Source organism: Leptodactylus fuscus, chromosome 1, assembly GCF_031893055.1.
Source record: "Leptodactylus fuscus isolate aLepFus1 chromosome 1, aLepFus1.hap2, whole genome shotgun sequence".
Taxonomy (NCBI): Eukaryota; Metazoa; Chordata; class Amphibia; order Anura; family Leptodactylidae; genus Leptodactylus; species Leptodactylus fuscus.
This window is the reverse complement of record NC_134265.1, coordinates 231,886,371-231,904,634: the sequence shown is the minus strand read 5'-3', so window position 1 is coordinate 231,904,634 and position 18,264 is coordinate 231,886,371. Positions and strand designations below refer to the sequence as shown.

The window sequence follows — 18,264 nt, the reverse complement described above, 5'->3', positions numbered from 1 at the left end:
AAGTAACAGTGTTTTTTATGTTGATATTCCCCCTCGGTCTCTGTTTATCATACTCTGGGATCTGAAAAGATTATTTGTTAATGGGTCTCCACGATGGGGCATAATAGTGTGTGTAAGGGCCCCTATGGGGCATAATACTGTGTGCAGGGGCCACTATGAGGTATAATACTGTGTGCAGGGGCCATTATGGGACATAATAGTGCACGCAGGAATGCGAGGGGGGAGGGATTAGTCAGTAGTAGGGCTTCGGCGTCGGTCAGGGGGGCCCCATGTCAAAAGTTTGCCACGGGGCTCCACAATTCCTAGTTACGCCACTGCTCTCATGTAAATAAAATGGAATACTGAAATGTTTTAAGTGCAAATTTTTAGATAAAAGTAGCTACACTGAATTGCTTTATGTAGCTGTGGTTAACAATGACACTTTAACAAATTCTATTTCTTCAGAATATTTACCAAAAAAGGGAACGCAACATCTATCGAACTGTCATACATTTCCCATTTCCAATCTTATAATGATACCAATATTACATTGGTATGATCAACTTGTAACTTGTAAACACATGCTGCATTCTACCATCTTTCATTCTGATATATGGCACATGTCCAAAAATGTCATAAAGGTGGAAATGCTTACTTCCATACCTGGATTCAATACCAAGACCAAAGTGCTGTAGTGCAACAGTGCTAACCAAGGAGCCACCATGCTGCCCTTTAATATAGTGCTGAATAAGTGTTTGGTCGTAAAATACAATTACGTATGTCTGTGTGTGTATATACATAAATTGGTTTTCTATGGGTATAACATGCTTTTATAATGCAAGCCAGTCACACCTACGCTTTTAGTGGAAGCAATAGTACTGGGATTATGGGGTATGTTTGCATATGTTTGTTTTGCACAGTATACATTTGGATATATCTGAACCTTATACAGCCTTAGAAGAACCTTATTTTTTTTTTAAATGCACCTTTACAGTTGAGCTGGGTCACATTTAATCTCTAGATTTTTTTATATCTATTATAATCTTATAAAATGAGTTAATATACTGTAGAAGACCTTTAAATAAGGGTTATTACCACACTGTAAATGAATAAAAGAAAAGGGCACTCATGTTTGAAATGTAGAAAATTGAAGTTTTTTTTTTTTTTATCTCATTGAGTTCATTTTTTCAGGAATGTACTCAGATTCAGAGGGGAAATAACCTTTACTGTTATTTTTTATTTCAACACCATCCATCATCTGTCTCTTTAACAACTATACATCTTAACAATTCAAACTTAATATATAAACTAATAAATATGAATGAAATAAAGATCAACTAGTCCAATTAGTAAAAGTAATTAACTATATTTTTTAGATGAATATGGCCAACTCTAGTTCTCCATAGAGATAAAATGTGATTCTATAACCTTTTTTATTTTGGGAAGGGGATTTATCAAACCATGCACTACAGATTATTGGTTCAAAGGTTGCAAAATGAGATCTGTATGTATGCACATTCACTGGGATCTCTAGTGCGTTAGCCATGTATAAAGACCACTCTTTGCCCCAGCTACTACATTAGGTCCTAGACAGATGAAGACCTTTACTCTAATATGGTTTATGGGAAGGAACACACTGGCCTAAAGGTACCCATATACCAAACTCTGCTAGATCTGGCTAAGTACCTTATGTGTACCAACTACCCCCTGTCAAATGTTATTGGGGTAAAAAGAATTGGGAAAGTTGAATTTTATTAGATTTTTTATTCTCGATGATGACAATAGTGGAGATATCTGGCAAAGGCGTACTTCGTTTTCCCTTTTGAAAGCATATGAACACTTGGCAGAACAAAGGGTGATGTATATTGGCTAGCAAACATTCTGCTGATTATTATTGGAAGTGTATATACGGGGAAAGCAGATTAGGGATATTTTAGGAATCAGAGGTATAATCCATGAAGATGAACCACACCTCTGAGATATAAATATATGCAGTCATTTTACAATATCTTACTTTATCTTTAAAGACTTGTCATTACAGTATATACAGTGTCTGCAGTTATTTATTTTTTATGTATAGATTTGCCTAGACAAAACCAGCACCTGACCATTTACACCCCCCCCCCCTCCATATTTTTAGTCACTTTTAAAATTTTACTAACATACTGATCAGTATGCAAAGAACATAGCATATTGTAGAAAAGTGAAGGGTGTATCTGGTGAAACAATAATATACTGAGGGAGTCTGTCACCAGAGCCCAGCATGTCAACCAGCTACATACAGTAGATAGGCAAGTAAGAATCACCTGAATCAAACACTGTTTCCCTCTTGTGAAGGAATACCCCCACTGCCAAAATATTTGGTCAATATGCAAATGCACGCTTTAGAGCTACAAGGGCGTTGCGACTAACCAATTTGGAGGAAAGACCTAATTTGCATATTGACACAAACAGAGATATCTCAAGGTCAATGAAAAAAAAAAATAAATGCAAATTTCTAGAAAATTTCTGTTCATAGATTTTAATTTTCTTGTCTTTGTTTAAAAAAAAAAAAACCTCAGTGAGCTGACATTATTAGGGTGCATTCACATGGAGGAAAATGGTGAGGAATTTGGTGTGGAATTTCAGCGCCTTTTTTTCAGCACTGAAATTCCACACCAAATTCCTCAACATTTTCCTCCATGTAAATGCACCCTCAGGAGTCTATCTAGTTATCAACCGGAGTGAAGAAAATATAGATCATAACTGGTGGTGGGAGGAGAAATCCAGCATAAAATATATGACTGGCTAACTAGTAAATGAGCTACCGCTCTGATGGTGGGAGTCTGGCGGGAAATAAATGGTTTAATGCAGCATTTTTTATTTTTTTTTATTGCTTCGGTAGTCAATTTATATTTTTCTTCTCTGGGCATTTTATGACACAGGGATGCTTAACATGTTTTGATTCATTTTTTTTTTTTTAATATGCAAGGCACATGATTGGAATTTTCACATTTTCTAAATAGATTTTATCAATCTCTTGTCCTGTAAACTGCAATGCCTATCCCTGTATAAATATTGAAGCCTGCCAAAGGCCAGCATCAGTTGTTATATTACTATGGGGTTGTCACATTATGGACACTAATCCCCTATCCATCAGGAGGAAGGGTCTCTCTAAGGCCTCCTTGTGAATGGAGCACCAGTGCCTTGTATTTAGGAAAAGTCTTATATCCACATAAACTAGCAGTATAGATAGGATCCTTGTTATAGGACAACCCCTTTAACTGGGACAGGGCAAGGCTTACCAGAAAGAGAATGTAGCTTAAGAAACAACTATATGGGTCAGTCATAGAGCAAAATTGTACCGGACAGTCTATAGATGCACCAAATGTATCGTAAACCGTAAATCAGTCTGATGTGATAAATCTGGTACATTTTTAGAATGTCTAATCTAAATTTGCCCTTTTAAATTAGACAAGATTAGTAAATATGCCACAATTATTCAATACCCTTTCTGAGTCCTCTTAAATAATGAGAAAGTCCAGAGACAAATATGTATTATCAGTTTCATTACAATTCAGCAGAATGATAAAGTCAACAGGGAATAGTTAGATATGGCAGATGCTCAATTCTGTTACACTGTGTTAGCGAGCCGGACTTATTTTATTAGCAATACTAAATCAAAATAATTCTAAATCAACAAGTAGGTGGCCGAATCCGACATTTTGAGTAAAAGACTTGCAGCAGATATAATTAAAATCTGACCTGTATACAAGCAAAGGGAGTGAAGGTGAGAATCGCTGATCTAGAAGCAAATCTATTAAGAGTTTTAACTCCATCAAAAGGCAATGCAAATTCACAACTGAATTGAAATATACTAATACGATATTTGTTAAATACTGGAATGTTTTATATTATTATTATTATTATTATTATTATTATTATTCAATGGATTTCAATGTATGTATAATAAATGGTTAATGCCAGTTTAATCTCAAGGTATAAAATTACTTTCTTATGCAATTTAGCCAGTATAATGCATTCTATTAGAAATTCTTAAAGAGGCAGATGCTAATGATACTGGTTATTTACTAGAAAAGGTCGCCTATTATCAAGACTTTTTTTTTTTCATTTCCTTATATCCTATACATATAACTCCTCATTTGGTCAGTATCTGACGATATTCTACATATATTGGTGCTAACATAATTTCACTTTAGAATAAACCCTTACCATGACAGGTATTGTTCTTTTCTTCATACCCCTCTTTACACATGCATTTTCCAATTGGAACAAGCCATTCCCCTTCAGCACTGCAGTGCATTTTTGGAGCCTCTTCTGTCACTGAATTGTTGACACACATTCCAGATACTTCCAAAAGCTGTGATGAATCTGCTCCAGTTATGGTATCTTGAAAAAGTGCTAAATTACGTACCACTGAGGGGCACTTCTTGTAGTACACACGAACAGAGACTAGGGCAATACATGCTCCCACATCTTGAAAGGCAAGGTAGAATCCTTTTTTGGTTAAGGGTCCAATATCTCTCACCTCTGTGTTTAGCTTCATGACTCTATCCCCCAAGTCTAACTCTGTGAAGCTTTCATCAGCTGCAATAGTATCAATCTTAATATACTGATTTTCCCTTATATTCCTGCCATCTTCTTCATTTGATTCAAAATAATATACATTGAAAGTTTCTTTGCAAGTACCAAGTCCCCCTGGAAGACTGTTGCAATCCCGTAATGTAAATTTGAGCTCAATGAAGATTCTTGATGCCCCTTCATTTGAGATCCAACTTGTCAAGAGCCAGTTGTTCTGATTCTGTTCCATCACTTTGCATACTTGATATGTATGTATGGGCGCATAGTTTTCGTCAACTTCACCAATTTCTTCCCACTGTCGGAAAAAAAGAAAACCAAACCAGACATTACTTCACACACCAAAATATTATGTCAAACTCACTAGTAATTTTGTAAAAGTAACATCTCCAAGAAACACCTATGCAGTACATCTGTATATATTGAATATGGTAAAGTATCAAGGATAGTTTTGACCGTATTTGTAGATTTTTATGCCAAAAAAAAAATAAATATTATTCTCAACTCTCCATTTAGAATGCAATGGTGGCATTATGTTGTTTTTACATGGCTATATTTTCAACTGAGTGTTACAGATGCAGCATCTGTATGTACAATGGATCAACTAAACTGAATTATTGGGGTCTTAGTATGTGTAATGAAGGGGCCCCATTTATGCATATCATTAGTGAATTATACTGTCTATATATGTATCATCAATATATTACTGCGGTGTGTGTGAGTGTGTATAGGAGTGAAACTGTTTCTTCCTGCCATCACAAGACCAGCTACGAAGACAGGTTTATTGCTCTACAACTTCTTGGGCAGTCAGGCATAAGAGAAGAGGAATTGTGACCGGACAGCAACATTAGCCATCTATAGTGTATTCATAAAGCAGGATGAAATCAGTTATTTTCTAGCTTTCTAAGACATGGAAAGGGAATGAAGAGGGGAACCTTGGCAGTTAGCGTGGCTAAGCACAAGCCAGGAGCTTTGCATTACAAAAGATCCAGAAATACTTTGAACTTTGTCAAGTCTTGGAAGCCAGCAAAAAAGCTGAGTGTGCCCAGTCCATCTGAGAGTTCCTCCAAGCTCCATGGAAACAAAAGAAAGTTATAAAGTTTAATGGCACTTTGTATATGTTCTATGAACCCATTACCTTTTAAAAATGTGTTTGTGTCTAACTGGTGGAGAGACACGTGCATATGTGAGTCCGGTTTCTGCTGAGCCTTAAGTCAGTAGTGGTGGTAACATGTATTTGGGGAGCACGGACTGGTTTGAAGTGTGATTTACGCTCAGTTTCCCACCTTGGTGCAAAATTAAGTGAGTGGAGTGAATTGACGCCTGAGAGTTGCACTCACGTGCTAGGACAGTTAGTACGTGTCAGTTTGTTCAGCTATTGAGCCTTTTCACGATAGTTAAAAGGCACCTGTATTACAATTGAGTTAAGTATCTCTAGGCTTGGCACCCACAATGCTTGTCCAACTGAAACTGAAGTATATACTCGAGTATAAGCTGAATTTTTCAGCACAGTTTTTGTGCTGAAAATGCCCCTCTCGGCTTATACTCGAGTCAAGCAAAAAAAAAAAAAATTTTTTTTTTGGGAGGGGGAGTCTATGACCAGCCGCAATAGTATTGTATAGAATCTCCAATAAAATAGTTTTTAAAAAAGAAGCTTTAAAAAAAATATAATAAAAAATAAAGTAAATAAAAATTCTACATCACTCCTTTCCCTAGAATATATATAAAAGTAGAAAATGACTGTGAACCACATACACATTAGGTATCCCTGTGTCTGCAAGTGCCCGGTCTACTGAATATAGGATCTGCAGTGCTCCTGTTCCGTTGGGAAGGGGTTAATAGGAGCACTGCAGATACCCTATATTCAGCCAGACTGAATTCCAAATGGGGGAAAAAACAAGTCAGTCCTCAAACTCAGGGAAGGGGCAGACAAACAACCAAAACACCCCCTCCCCTGTCCCAGCACCCAAAAACTCGACCATTTTAATTTTTGAAATTTTTCAGTAGCTGCTGCATTTCCTCCCTAGGCTTATGCTCGAGTCAATAAGTTTTCCCAGTTCTTGGTGGTAAAATTAGGGGGGTCGGCTTATATTCGGATCAGCTTATACTCGAGTATATACGGTATTTTTCACATCTCCACCATAAACATGCCTGCTTGGTCAAACAGGGAAAGCGGAAGTAGGCACTGGCTCTCCCCTCTGGTTGCAGCATTTTTCCTGCAGCATCAAAGTAACAAGCATGATCCCTCTTTCCCCAAACATCTGTTATCAGGATGGAGCACTGAAGTTAAAAATGATATATTCTAATAGTATTTGCAAGTTCTAAATTACATTTGATAAATCTGGAATGATGTTGTATTTAGTTGACTTTTGAAACTTAGTTCTATTCCCACAAACATAAAACTATTTGACTTTATAGAAATTTAAAAATTAAACATTTCTGCAAATTTAAATATGTTTGCAGATTTTTAAAGATTTTGTCTAATCATATTAGTGGTTACAGTCTTTTGTCGTGAGCAGTTGCCAATAGATATGACCATTAGTTAGGTACTTTCTATGTTCTGGGACTTGTCTGAAGTCCAGTCATGATTTTCTTATCGGGGACAGGTTATCAGGCAACAACACTACACGTATGAGATGATAACTAGAGATGAGCGAACAGTGTTCTATCGAACACATGTTCGATCGGATATCAGGCTGTTCGATGTGTTCGATTCGAATCGAACATCACGTGGCAAACTCCAAAAAAATTCGATTCCCATCCCACCTTCCCTGGCGCTTTTTTTGCACCAATAACAGTACAGGGGAGGTGGGACAGGAACTACGACACCGGAGGCATCGAAAAAAATCGGAAAAAGTCTTTGGCTGCCGAAATCAGGTGACCTCCACTTTAGACGAATAGTGGATTTCAAATCCGGGTCATATGAGAATGTGAACTTTGTGACTAAGAGACAGGGATAGCTGTACAGGCAGGGATAGCTAGGGATAACCTTTATTTAGGTAGGAATGTTATTAAAAATAACTTTTTGGGGCTCTATCGGGTGTTTAATTGTGATTTTTGTGACATAAACTTTTTCCAATAGGAATGCATTGGACAGCGCTGATTGGCCAGAGTACGGAACTCGACCAATCAGCGCTGGCTCTGCTGGAGGAGGCGGAGTCTAAGATCGCTCCACACCAGTCTCCATTCAGGTCCGACCTTAGACTCCGCCTCCTCCGGCAGAGCCAGCGCTGATTGGCCGAAGGCTGGCCAATGCATTCCTATGCGAATGCAGAGACTTAGCAGTGCTGAGCCAGTTCTGCTCAACTACACATCTGATGCACACTCGGCTCTGCTACATCTGATGCACACTCGGCTCTGCTACATCTGATGCACACTCGGCTCTGCTGCATCAGATGTAGCAGAGCCGAGTGTGCATCAGATGTAGCAGAGCCGAGTGTGCATCAGATGTAGCAGAGCCGAGTGTGCATCAGATGTGTAGTTGAGCAGAACTGGCTCAGCACTGCTAAGTCTCTGCATTCGCATAGGAATGCATTGGCCAGCCTTCGGCCAATCAGATGTAGCAGAGCCGAGTGTGCACACCTGGCTCTGCTATATCAGATGGGCTGACCGGCACATCAGATGTAGCAGAGCCGAGTGTGCACACTCGGCTCTACTACATCTGATGCACACTCGGCTCTGCTACATCTGATGTAGCAGAGCCGAGTGTGCACACTCGGCTCTGCTACATCTGATGCACACTCGGCTCTGCTGCATCAGATGTAGCAGAGCCAAGTGTGCACACTCGGCTCTGCTACATCAGATGTAGCAGAGCCGAGTGTGCATCAGATGTAGCAGAGCCGAGTGTGCACACTCGGCTCTGCTACATCAGATGTAGCAGAGCCGAGTGTGCACACTCGGTTCTGCTACATCTGATGTGCCGGTCAGCCCATCTGATATAGCAGAGCCAGGTGTGCACACTCGGCTCTGCTACATCTGATGTAGCAGAGCCGAGTGTGCACACTCGGCTCTGCTATATCAGATGGGCTGACCGGCACACGGTGTAGTTGAGCAGAACTGGCTCAGCACTGCTACCAATAGGAATGCATTGGCCAGCCTTCGGCCAATCAGCGCTGGCTCTGCCAGAGGAGGCGGAGTCTAAGGTCGGACCTGAATGGAGACTGGTGTGGAGCGATCTTAGACTCCGCCTCCTCCAGCAGAGCCAGCGCTGATTGGTCGAATTCCGTACTCTGGCCAATCAGCACTGGCCAATGCATTTCTATGGGGAAAAGTTAGCTTGCGAAAATCGCAAACTGACAGGGATTTCCATGAAATAAAGTGACTTTTATGCCCCCAGACATGCTTCCCCTGCTGTCCCAGTGTCATTCCAGGGTGTTGGTATCATTTCCTGGGGTGTCATAGTGGACTTGGTGACTCTCCAGACACGGATTTGGGTTTCCCCCTTAACGAGTATATGTTCCCCATAGACTAGAATGGGGTTCGAAACCCGTTCGAACACTCGAACAGTGAGCGGCTGTTCGAATCGAATTTCGAACCTCGAACATTTTAGTGTTCGCTCATCTCTAATGATAACCCATTAACAATAAGGAAATCATGGCTGGGTTTCTTTATTTAAGGACCTATCCATTGGCAACTTTTTAAAAGCAAAAACTGTCATCAATAAAATGGGTAGAGAATATTTTTCAAACTGAATTTTTTAAAAAATATTTAAAGTACCAAAAACTTTTAATGTTTAATTCTACAAACTTAAATATGGTTATACTCAGGGGAATACCTCTTTATTAGAGATGAGTGAACAGTAAAATGTCCGAGGTTCGATATTCGTTTTGAGTAGCCCCTCAATATTCGACTACTCAAATCGAATATCGAACCCTATTATAGTCTATGGGGGGAAAATGCTCATTTCAGGGGTAGGCAACGTTCGATCAAATTATACTTACCAAGTCCACAAGTGAGGGTCGGGCTGGATCCTCCGTGCAGTCTTCTCCTTGCAGCGTCCCCGCGGCATCTTCTGGCTCTTCATTCACTCTGCCAGGCATCGGCCCCATGCCTGGCAGAGTGAATGAAGAAGCAGAAGACACCGCGGGGAAGCTGCATGGAGAAGACTTCTAAAGGTAGGAGAAGAAACAGCATTGATTGGCCGACTGTATAGCATTCGGCCAATCAATGCTGGTTCTGCATTGAACTTTTACATTTGAACAGCGAGTGGTACTCGATCGAGTACGTGTATTTCGAATACCGTAGTATTCGATCGAATACCTACTCGATCAAGTACTACTCGCTCATCTCTACTCTTTATATCAATATATTGAGCAATATCGTACTGATCAGGATCCATGATTTGTGAGTGAGAGTTATAGGAATAGGTTAGAGGAAAGTCATTTTTAGTTATACAGATTGATTCTTATATTTAAGGTAGAGAAAATATATAAAAAACATTTTTTTAGAAGTCTTGATGGAAACCTTGTAAGTTAAGTAAATATTAAATGTTAATTTTGTGGTTCCAGTGATGCTTGAATGGTACCTTCATTTTTAGTGAAAAGCAAACTCAGATGTCAGTTTGCAAAGCCCCGTAACAGTACTGGACAGGTGGACTCTATAGAAAGTCTGTTTATAGAGCAATTAATCTTCACAGTGGGACCCAAAAATTCTTGAAAAGGTGCCACAGAAAACAGAAGCGATTTCACTTCACTTGGGAAGGTAAATGTAGCAAAATGGAAAATGATGCTTAGTAGAGCGGATGCCATCACTCATTTCAGATTGTGACTTATTAATCCTCATTTGTCCCATTACAATAAGCCAATTATAATTCTAAACCAACAATACACGTTTTATGGTTAAGGGTAATTATAGTGCTCTATTATTTCCGCTCATTAAATGATACTTTTAGTTGGTAAGAAAAGTGTCATTCTGGGGGACATTAATGTGGTAGGAAAGTCTTTGAGAAAAAATGTAAATTTTTGTATTTCAGTGTAACTAGAATACACAGTTATTTTTTTATTAAAAATATGCTTGCATAGTCTGTTTAGTACAGACATTTCACAATGGAGACTCAATGCTGTACATACTCTCTATATTAACTCAGAGGTATATAGAGATCAATAGGGGCATTAAAAATTTGTATATATATATATATATACAGTCCTATGAAAAAGTTTGGGCACCCCTATTAATTTTAATCATTTTTAGTTCTAAATATTTTGGTGTTTGCAACAGCCATTTCAGTTTGATATATCTAATAACTGATGGACACAGTAATATTTCAGGATTGAAATGAGGTTTATTGTACTAACAGAAAATGTGCAATATGCATTAAACCAAAATTTGACCGGTGCAAAAATATGGGCACCTCAACAGAAAAGTGACATTAATATTTAGTACATCCTCCTTTTGCAAAGATAACAGCCTCTAGTCGCTTCCTGTAGCTTTTAATCAGTTCCTGGATCCTGGATGAAGGTATTTTGGACCATTTCTTTCTACAAAACAATTCAAGTTCAGTTAAGTTTGATGGTCGCCGAACATGGACAGCCCGCTCTCAAATGATCTGAAAACAAAGATTGTTCAACATAGTTGTTCAGGGGAAGGATACAAAACGTTGTCTCAGAGATTTAACCTGTCAGTTTCCACTGTGAGGAACATAGTAAGGAAATGGAAGACCACAGGGACAGTTCTTGTTAAGCCCAGAAGTGGCAGGCCAAGAAAAATATCAGAAAGGCAGAGAAGAAGAATGGTGAGAACAGTCAAGGACAATCCACAGACCACCTCCAAAGAGCTGCAGCATCATCTTGCTGCAGATGGTGTCACTGTGCATCGGTCAACTATACAGCGCACTTTGCACAAATAGAAGCTGTATGGGAGAGTGATGAGAAAGAAGCCGTTTCTGCACGTACGCCACAAATAGAGTTGCCTGAGGTATGAAAAAGCACATTTGGACAAGGCAGCTTCATTCTGGAAACAAAAATTGAGTTGTTTGGTTATAAAAAAAGGCGTTATGCATAGCGTCCAAAAAGAAACAGCATTCCAAGAAAAACACTTGCTACCCACTGTAAAATTTGGTGGAGGTTCCATCATGCTTTGGGGCTGTGTGGCCAATGCCGGCATCGGGAATCTTGTTAAAGTTGAGGGCCGCATGGATTCCACTCAGTATCAGCAGATTCTTGAGAATAATGTTCAAGAATCAGTGACGAAGTTGAAGTTACGCCGGGGATGGATATTTCAGCAAGACAATGATCCAAAACACCGCTCCAAATCCTCAGGCATTCATGCAGAGGAACAATTACAATGTTCTGGAATGGCCATCCCAGTCCCCAGACCTGAATATCATTGAACATCTGTGGGATGATTTGAAGCGGGCTGTCCATGCTCGGCGACCATCAAACTTAACTGAACTTGAATTGTTTGTCCAAAATACCTTCATCCAGGATCCAGGAACTGATTAAAAGCTACAGGAAGCGACTAGAGGCTGTTATCTTTGCAAAAGGAGGATCTACTAAATATTAATGTCACTTTTCTGTTGAGGTGCCCATACTTTTGTACCGGTCAAATTTTGGTTTAATGCATATTGCGCATTTTCTGTTAGTACAATAAACCTCATTTCAATCCTGAAATATTACTGTGTCCATCAGTTATTAGATATATCAAACTGAAATGGCTGCTGCAAATACCAAAATATTTAGAACTAAAAATGATTAAGATTAATAGGGGTGCCCAAACTTTTTCATAGGACTGTATATATATATATATATATATATATATATATATATATATATATATATATATATATGTTTGTATGTAGAGGCCTACATTAGAGTAATGCAGTGTTGTAACACAATGTGCTGCAGAATTAATTAATACGACAAAAATAGTAAAGAGACATTTCTGGAGAGCAACAGCCCCCTATATTTTCAGTACAAGTTATAACAGTAATTATCATAATGTAAAATAATTTAGGAAAAGCCATTAGGTAGATTTGGTTGGATTGAATCAGATTGCATGCAAAGTTACTGTACCCAACCAAGCACCTAGAAATGGTGTAGAGTACTTTAAGCATTACTTGACATTTCCCTTTACATCACTTCAACCATCCAGTGCCCATTTCTGATATACAATAAAAGAGTGACAACATTGATCTAAAATATTGTAGTGCTTTATGTATTGCATAGAATGTGATCCAGCCGTTATCTGCTGCTGTACATGCTTCACTTCAATTTCTGATGTAATAGACTCTGTGTATCAATACTTATTTGTCATGAATTATGCCATCACGCTTCAACCATTCTTCACAATGGAAGAAGCAAACAAAAGAGGGAGAAAGGTAGCCAGCTAATCCAATACAAATCATGAGATAGACTTTCATTAAAATTAATGCAGGCGCTGAAAGAGCAGGAGAAAAAGATGTGCTAAATAGTAATTTGCTAAGGCTGCTTATCTCTAGAAATTCACTAGGGAAGGAAGGGACAATCATATCTTGGCACATGCTTACTGCTTTCTATACAACCCTCTGTCCTGCCTCCTAATCTTATATTTGTGATCTGTATCAGAAATTGTATAACAACCTCTTATTTATTTTGTGATTAACAGAACCTGACTTGGAAGGCCCTGGAGGTTATTTTCATTCTCAAGGGTCCCGTAGACTTCAGGCCAAGACTCATTTGTTCATCTAACAATAAATAGAACCGTCACATACATATAAACAGTTCATAGGATAATATGTATTGTTGGAAAGAAAATAAAGCTGCAATTCATTAAAAAAAAAAAAAAAAATTGAGAATATAAAGCTTCTCTTTATTTCAGGATCGTTTTTAAAATCCGGTTTCCGATCATTTTCCATTCAAACCCGATCCCAATCCCGATCCTAATGCAAGTCAATCGGATTTTGTTTAATAATCGAAGATCAGATTTTAAAAACGATCCTATTCACTACACAGCATGGAGTCCAAAAATCGAAACATAGAAAATACAGTAAAACAGGATTAATCCCCTCTGCTATCCTTACCCAATGTTCACAAATGGAAAACGTGAAAACAAAGGAAATAGCCTTTTTAACAGTGTATCATAGTATATATTTACACAAATAATTGACACTATTCAAGCTAGGACATGGACATATTATAGTTCACAGTGTCCCAGATGACTCCTATATTCAAACATTACATATTAACATACATACATAGTTGTTACAAGGAGTTGTCCAATTTAGAAAGCACATTTTACATATCTATATTAGGAACTCTGAGTTAATAGAGCAGGGTCCTCTGTTCAGTATCTACATCAACTAGTCAGAGCTGAAGTCAGTTACAAAGAGAGCCCCTCACTCCGGAGGACCCTCCAGCATTACACAGACCACTCACTGATTTGACTGGGCTTGCCAGATTTTAACACTTCCGATAAGGTTCCCTAGAAGAGAATGGCTGAATGCTGGAGATCAGTTTATTGTTAAGGCTCTCCTCCAACCTTGTCCAAGGCATGTAAATAGTAAAAGAATGAAGGGTAGCGCAGATGAGGTGGTAGGAGTACTCGCTGGCTACTACCAACCCCTTTGACAAAATCATTTGAGTAGTTAATACTTTAGGGAGCCCCTCTTATTCCACAGCCCCCCCTATAAATGCCCATTAGACCATGCACCAGCCCAATCTAAGGCTTGATTTGCAGCCTGGGGCTTGTGGTAGTGCAGTAGACAATGGGAAGATTATGTTGGGGACATTACACAACCACAGTTCCTGCCTTGCCCTATGCAAATCTATTTTTGACCTATTATTTCCCTTCACCCTCTGGCTGCCAACCACAAGACTTATCATCAATCCATGCTGGTAGTCATACTGCTTGGCATGCTATCTGTTCTGCAGCTGATGGCGCATTGACTAGGGATAATGAATTCCATAAGGACATTCTTGTAAACTGCTATGTGATCTATAAGTCAGCTGTTTTATTTAAATTTTTCATGTAAATGAAAGGGCAAAATATATAACACAATATTATGTATGTTAGATAAAATGTTTGCAGTGATTCTAAAGGTTTTTCCTGACTTGTTTTCCGAAGTGTATGACCCTCCCATTATAAAAAATATACTTATATATCTAAATTTAATAACTAACAAAATAATGACTAGACAACCATACACAGACACTTACAGAATAAATAACAAATCACTTTGCGATAGAATGTCGTAAAAGCTGCTCACTTCATTCACACATATGTGGACATATACAGCCAAGATGAAAGGTAAGGAAGGACAAATCTGTGATTCCACAACAGCAGCTTCTTCTAAGAATATAAGTAGCCATATCCTCTACAATGCAGAACACTCGGTATCGACTTATCTGTAAGCCCTATGAAACTTATCAAAACTCATTTTAAAAAAACTAATAATTTGACAGCAATTTTCCAATCCATCTGCCATTAATTTCAATTACAATAAAAGTAAAAAAAATAAATATGTGACAGTTGAAGACTGATGCATGGATCCCTTGCTTCCTTCCTTTTCTCCCTCATCTTTTTTTCTATTTGGGCCTATGTATGAAGGTAGCAAAGCATACACCAGGGCATAGAAGAGAGTTTCACTAAGCTAATACGCAAGTAATAATAGATAAAGTATACCGCTACATGAAAAACAACATTATACTGTGATGACAAATGTAAAACAATTAGCGTAATCCACTAACAATCATTCAGAGCTATACATTGCTCCATTTTGCAGGGCCTCAGATGGACATTTGTGCTATATTTCAAGTCTTACGCTATGCTGGAATTTGCTGTTCTGCATTTACTGTGTGAGCTAAAAATTCCTCTGAGCTTCTCTAAGCCACACCAAGCAAAACACAAATGTGATTCGACTTTGTGGTACTCAATCATTTATGAAAGCATTATTTTTAAGCCAGTGCATTTCCACTAAAGCAAAAGTGTAAAGCTTGTAGCAGAAGAATGAAGATATTAATAACAGTTGTGTTATCCTTGTGTGGCAAAATGTTCTGTGAGAATAAGCTTTTTGTATATAGAAGCACTCCATAACATACATTAAGGGCCCCTTCACAGTACTGATACGCTGCCTGATTCTGAACATTAAAACACGTTCAGAATCAGCGCGTATAAAGCAGATCCCATTCATTTCAATGGGGAGCCGGAAAACGAGCGCTCCCCATTGAAATAAATGGGCTGCTTTTTACTCTACGAGCGCTCCCATTGAAGTGAAGGGGCCCGGCGCTCGGCTCAGTCTGAGCCGTACACGTGAGCGCTTCCCATTCACTTCAATGGGAGAGCTCGTAGAGTAAAAAGCAGCCCATTCATTTCAATGGGGAGAGCTCGTATGCCGGCTCCCATTGAAATGAATGGGATCTGCTTTATACGCGCTGATTCTGACCGTGTTTTAACGTTCAGAATCAGGCAGCGTATCAGTAGTGTGAAGGGGCCCTAACAATATCGACAACCCCAAAAAGCTGCACTGCTTGTAAATCTAGCTTATCATGCTTTACACAATGTTACGTATTATATACTATATTATACAGTCCTATGAAAAAGTTTGGGCACCCCTATTAATCTTAATCATTTTTAGTTCTAAATATTTTGGTATTTGCAGCAGCCATTTCAGTTTGATATATCTAATAACTGATGGACACAGTAATATTTCAGGATTGAAATGAGGTTTATTGTACTAACAGAAAATGCGCAATATGCATTAAACCAAAATTTGACCGGTGCAAAAATATGGGCACCTCAACAGAAAAGTGACATTAATATTTAGTACATCCTCCTTTTGCAAAGATAACAGCCTCTAGTCGCTTCCTGTAGCTTTTAATCAGTTCCTGGATCCTGGATAAAGGTATTTTGGACTATTTCTTTCTACAAAACAATTCAAGTTCAGTTAAGTTTGATGGTCGCCGAACATGGACAGCCCGCTCTCAAATGATCTGAAAACAAAGATTGTTCAACATAGTTGTTCAGGGGAAGGATACAAAACGTTGTCTCAGAGATTTAACCTGTCAGTTTCCACTGTGAGGAACATAGTAAGGAAATGGAAGACCACAGGGACAGTTCTTGTTAAGCCCAGAAGTGGCAGGCCAAGAAAAATATCAGAAAGGCAGAGAAGAAGAATGGTGAGAACAGTCAAGGACAATCCACAGACCACCTCCAAAGAGCTGCAGCATCATCTTGCTGCAGATGGTGTCACTGTGCATCGGTAACAATACAGCGCACTTTGCACAAGGAGAAGCTGTCAGGGAGAGTGATGAGAAAGAAGCCGTTTCTGCACGTATGCCACAAATAGAGTTGCCTGAGGTATGCAAAAGCACATTTGGAGAAGCCAACTTCATTTTGGAAACAAAAATTGAGTTGTTTGGTCATACAAAAAGGCGTTATGCATGGCGTCCAAAAAGAAACAGCATTCCAAGAAAAACACTTGCTACCCACTGTAAAATTTGGTGGAGGTTCCATCATGCTTTGGGGCTGTGTGGCCAATGCCGGCACCGGGAATCTTGGTAAAGTTGAGGGTCGCATGGATTCCACTCAGTATCAGCGGATTCTTGAGAATAATGTTCAAGAATCAGTGACGAAGTTGAAGTTACGCCGGGGATGGATATTTCAGCAAGACAATGATCCAAAACACTGCTCCAAATCAACTCAGGCATTCATGCAGAGGAACAAGTACAATGTTCTGGAATGGCCATCCCAGTCCCCAGACCTGAATATCATTGAACATCTGTGGGATCATTTGAAGCGGGCTGTCCATGCTCGGCGACCATCAAACTGAACTGAACGCGAATTGTTTGTCCAAAATACCTTTATCCAGGATCCAGGAACTGATTAAAATCTACAGGAAGCGACTAGAGGCTGTTATCTTTGCAAAAGGAGGATCTACTAAATATTAATGTCACTTTTCTGTTGAGGTGCCCATAATTTTGCACCGGTCAAATTTTGGTTTAATGCATATTGCACATTTTCTGTTAGTACAATAAACCTAATTTCAATCCTGAAATATTACTGTGTCCATCAGTTATTAGATATATCAAACTGAAATGGCTGTAGCAAATACCAAAATATTTAGAACTAAAAATGATTAAGATTAATAGGGGTGCCCAAACTTTTTCATAGGACTGTAAATTGTTATTATTCTGTTATTATTGTGGACTTGGAGCTAAGCTTCACATTACCCCAGTTTGCTGTCCTGACCAGATTGATGGATACACAGCTACATTGGATCGACTGCTGGATTCATAGCTTTATACTTTTCTATTGTATAATGCCATCCAAGTTTTGTCTGCTTCTGTTTGTGTGTGGGAGAAAAGAGCTGTGTTTAGAGTGTGGTAGACATTATAGAAACTAATCTCCACCGACTAGCTCAATGAAAACGGAGCCTACTAAGGGGAAAACTGGTGAAAACTTTAGAATACAGGCCATACAGTGAAAAAAAAAATAGCGCTGCTCCTACTATCTTTTGGTCACTCATACCTGTTGGTACTAAGTAAGTAGTGGCACTAGCTTCTCCAATAAGATTATTAAAGATCACTTTTATAAAAAGAAGCTGCAAAAATGAGGCTTCTTCTTGGAAACCTGGAGAAGTTGGCTCACCAAGTGATGTCACTGGCAATTTGGTTCACTATACAGAGTCTATACCGACTGCTGCTTGCGAACTAGCATGGTTTCCTTTTTGAGGGATTCCCAGAGGAAGGAAACCATGATAGTTTCCCAAACTTGTTAAAATTAGAGGCCGGCATA

At 38.9% G+C, this 18,264-nt stretch overlaps 1 protein-coding gene across 5 annotated transcripts in view; it reads right to left on the bottom strand.

Annotated features, from left to right (window-relative positions):
• EPHA5 (EPH receptor A5) overlaps window positions 1-18,264 on the bottom strand; it is a 309,481-nt gene that overhangs the window by 208,228 nt on the left and 82,989 nt on the right. For all 5 annotated transcript variants that reach the window (XM_075284171.1, XM_075284196.1, XM_075284180.1 and 2 more), the window contains exon 3: window positions 4,192-4,855. In XM_075284171.1, the coding sequence (XP_075140272.1) occupies window positions 4,192-4,855 (664 nt within the window). The remainder of the gene's footprint in view (window positions 1-4,191; window positions 4,856-18,264) is intronic.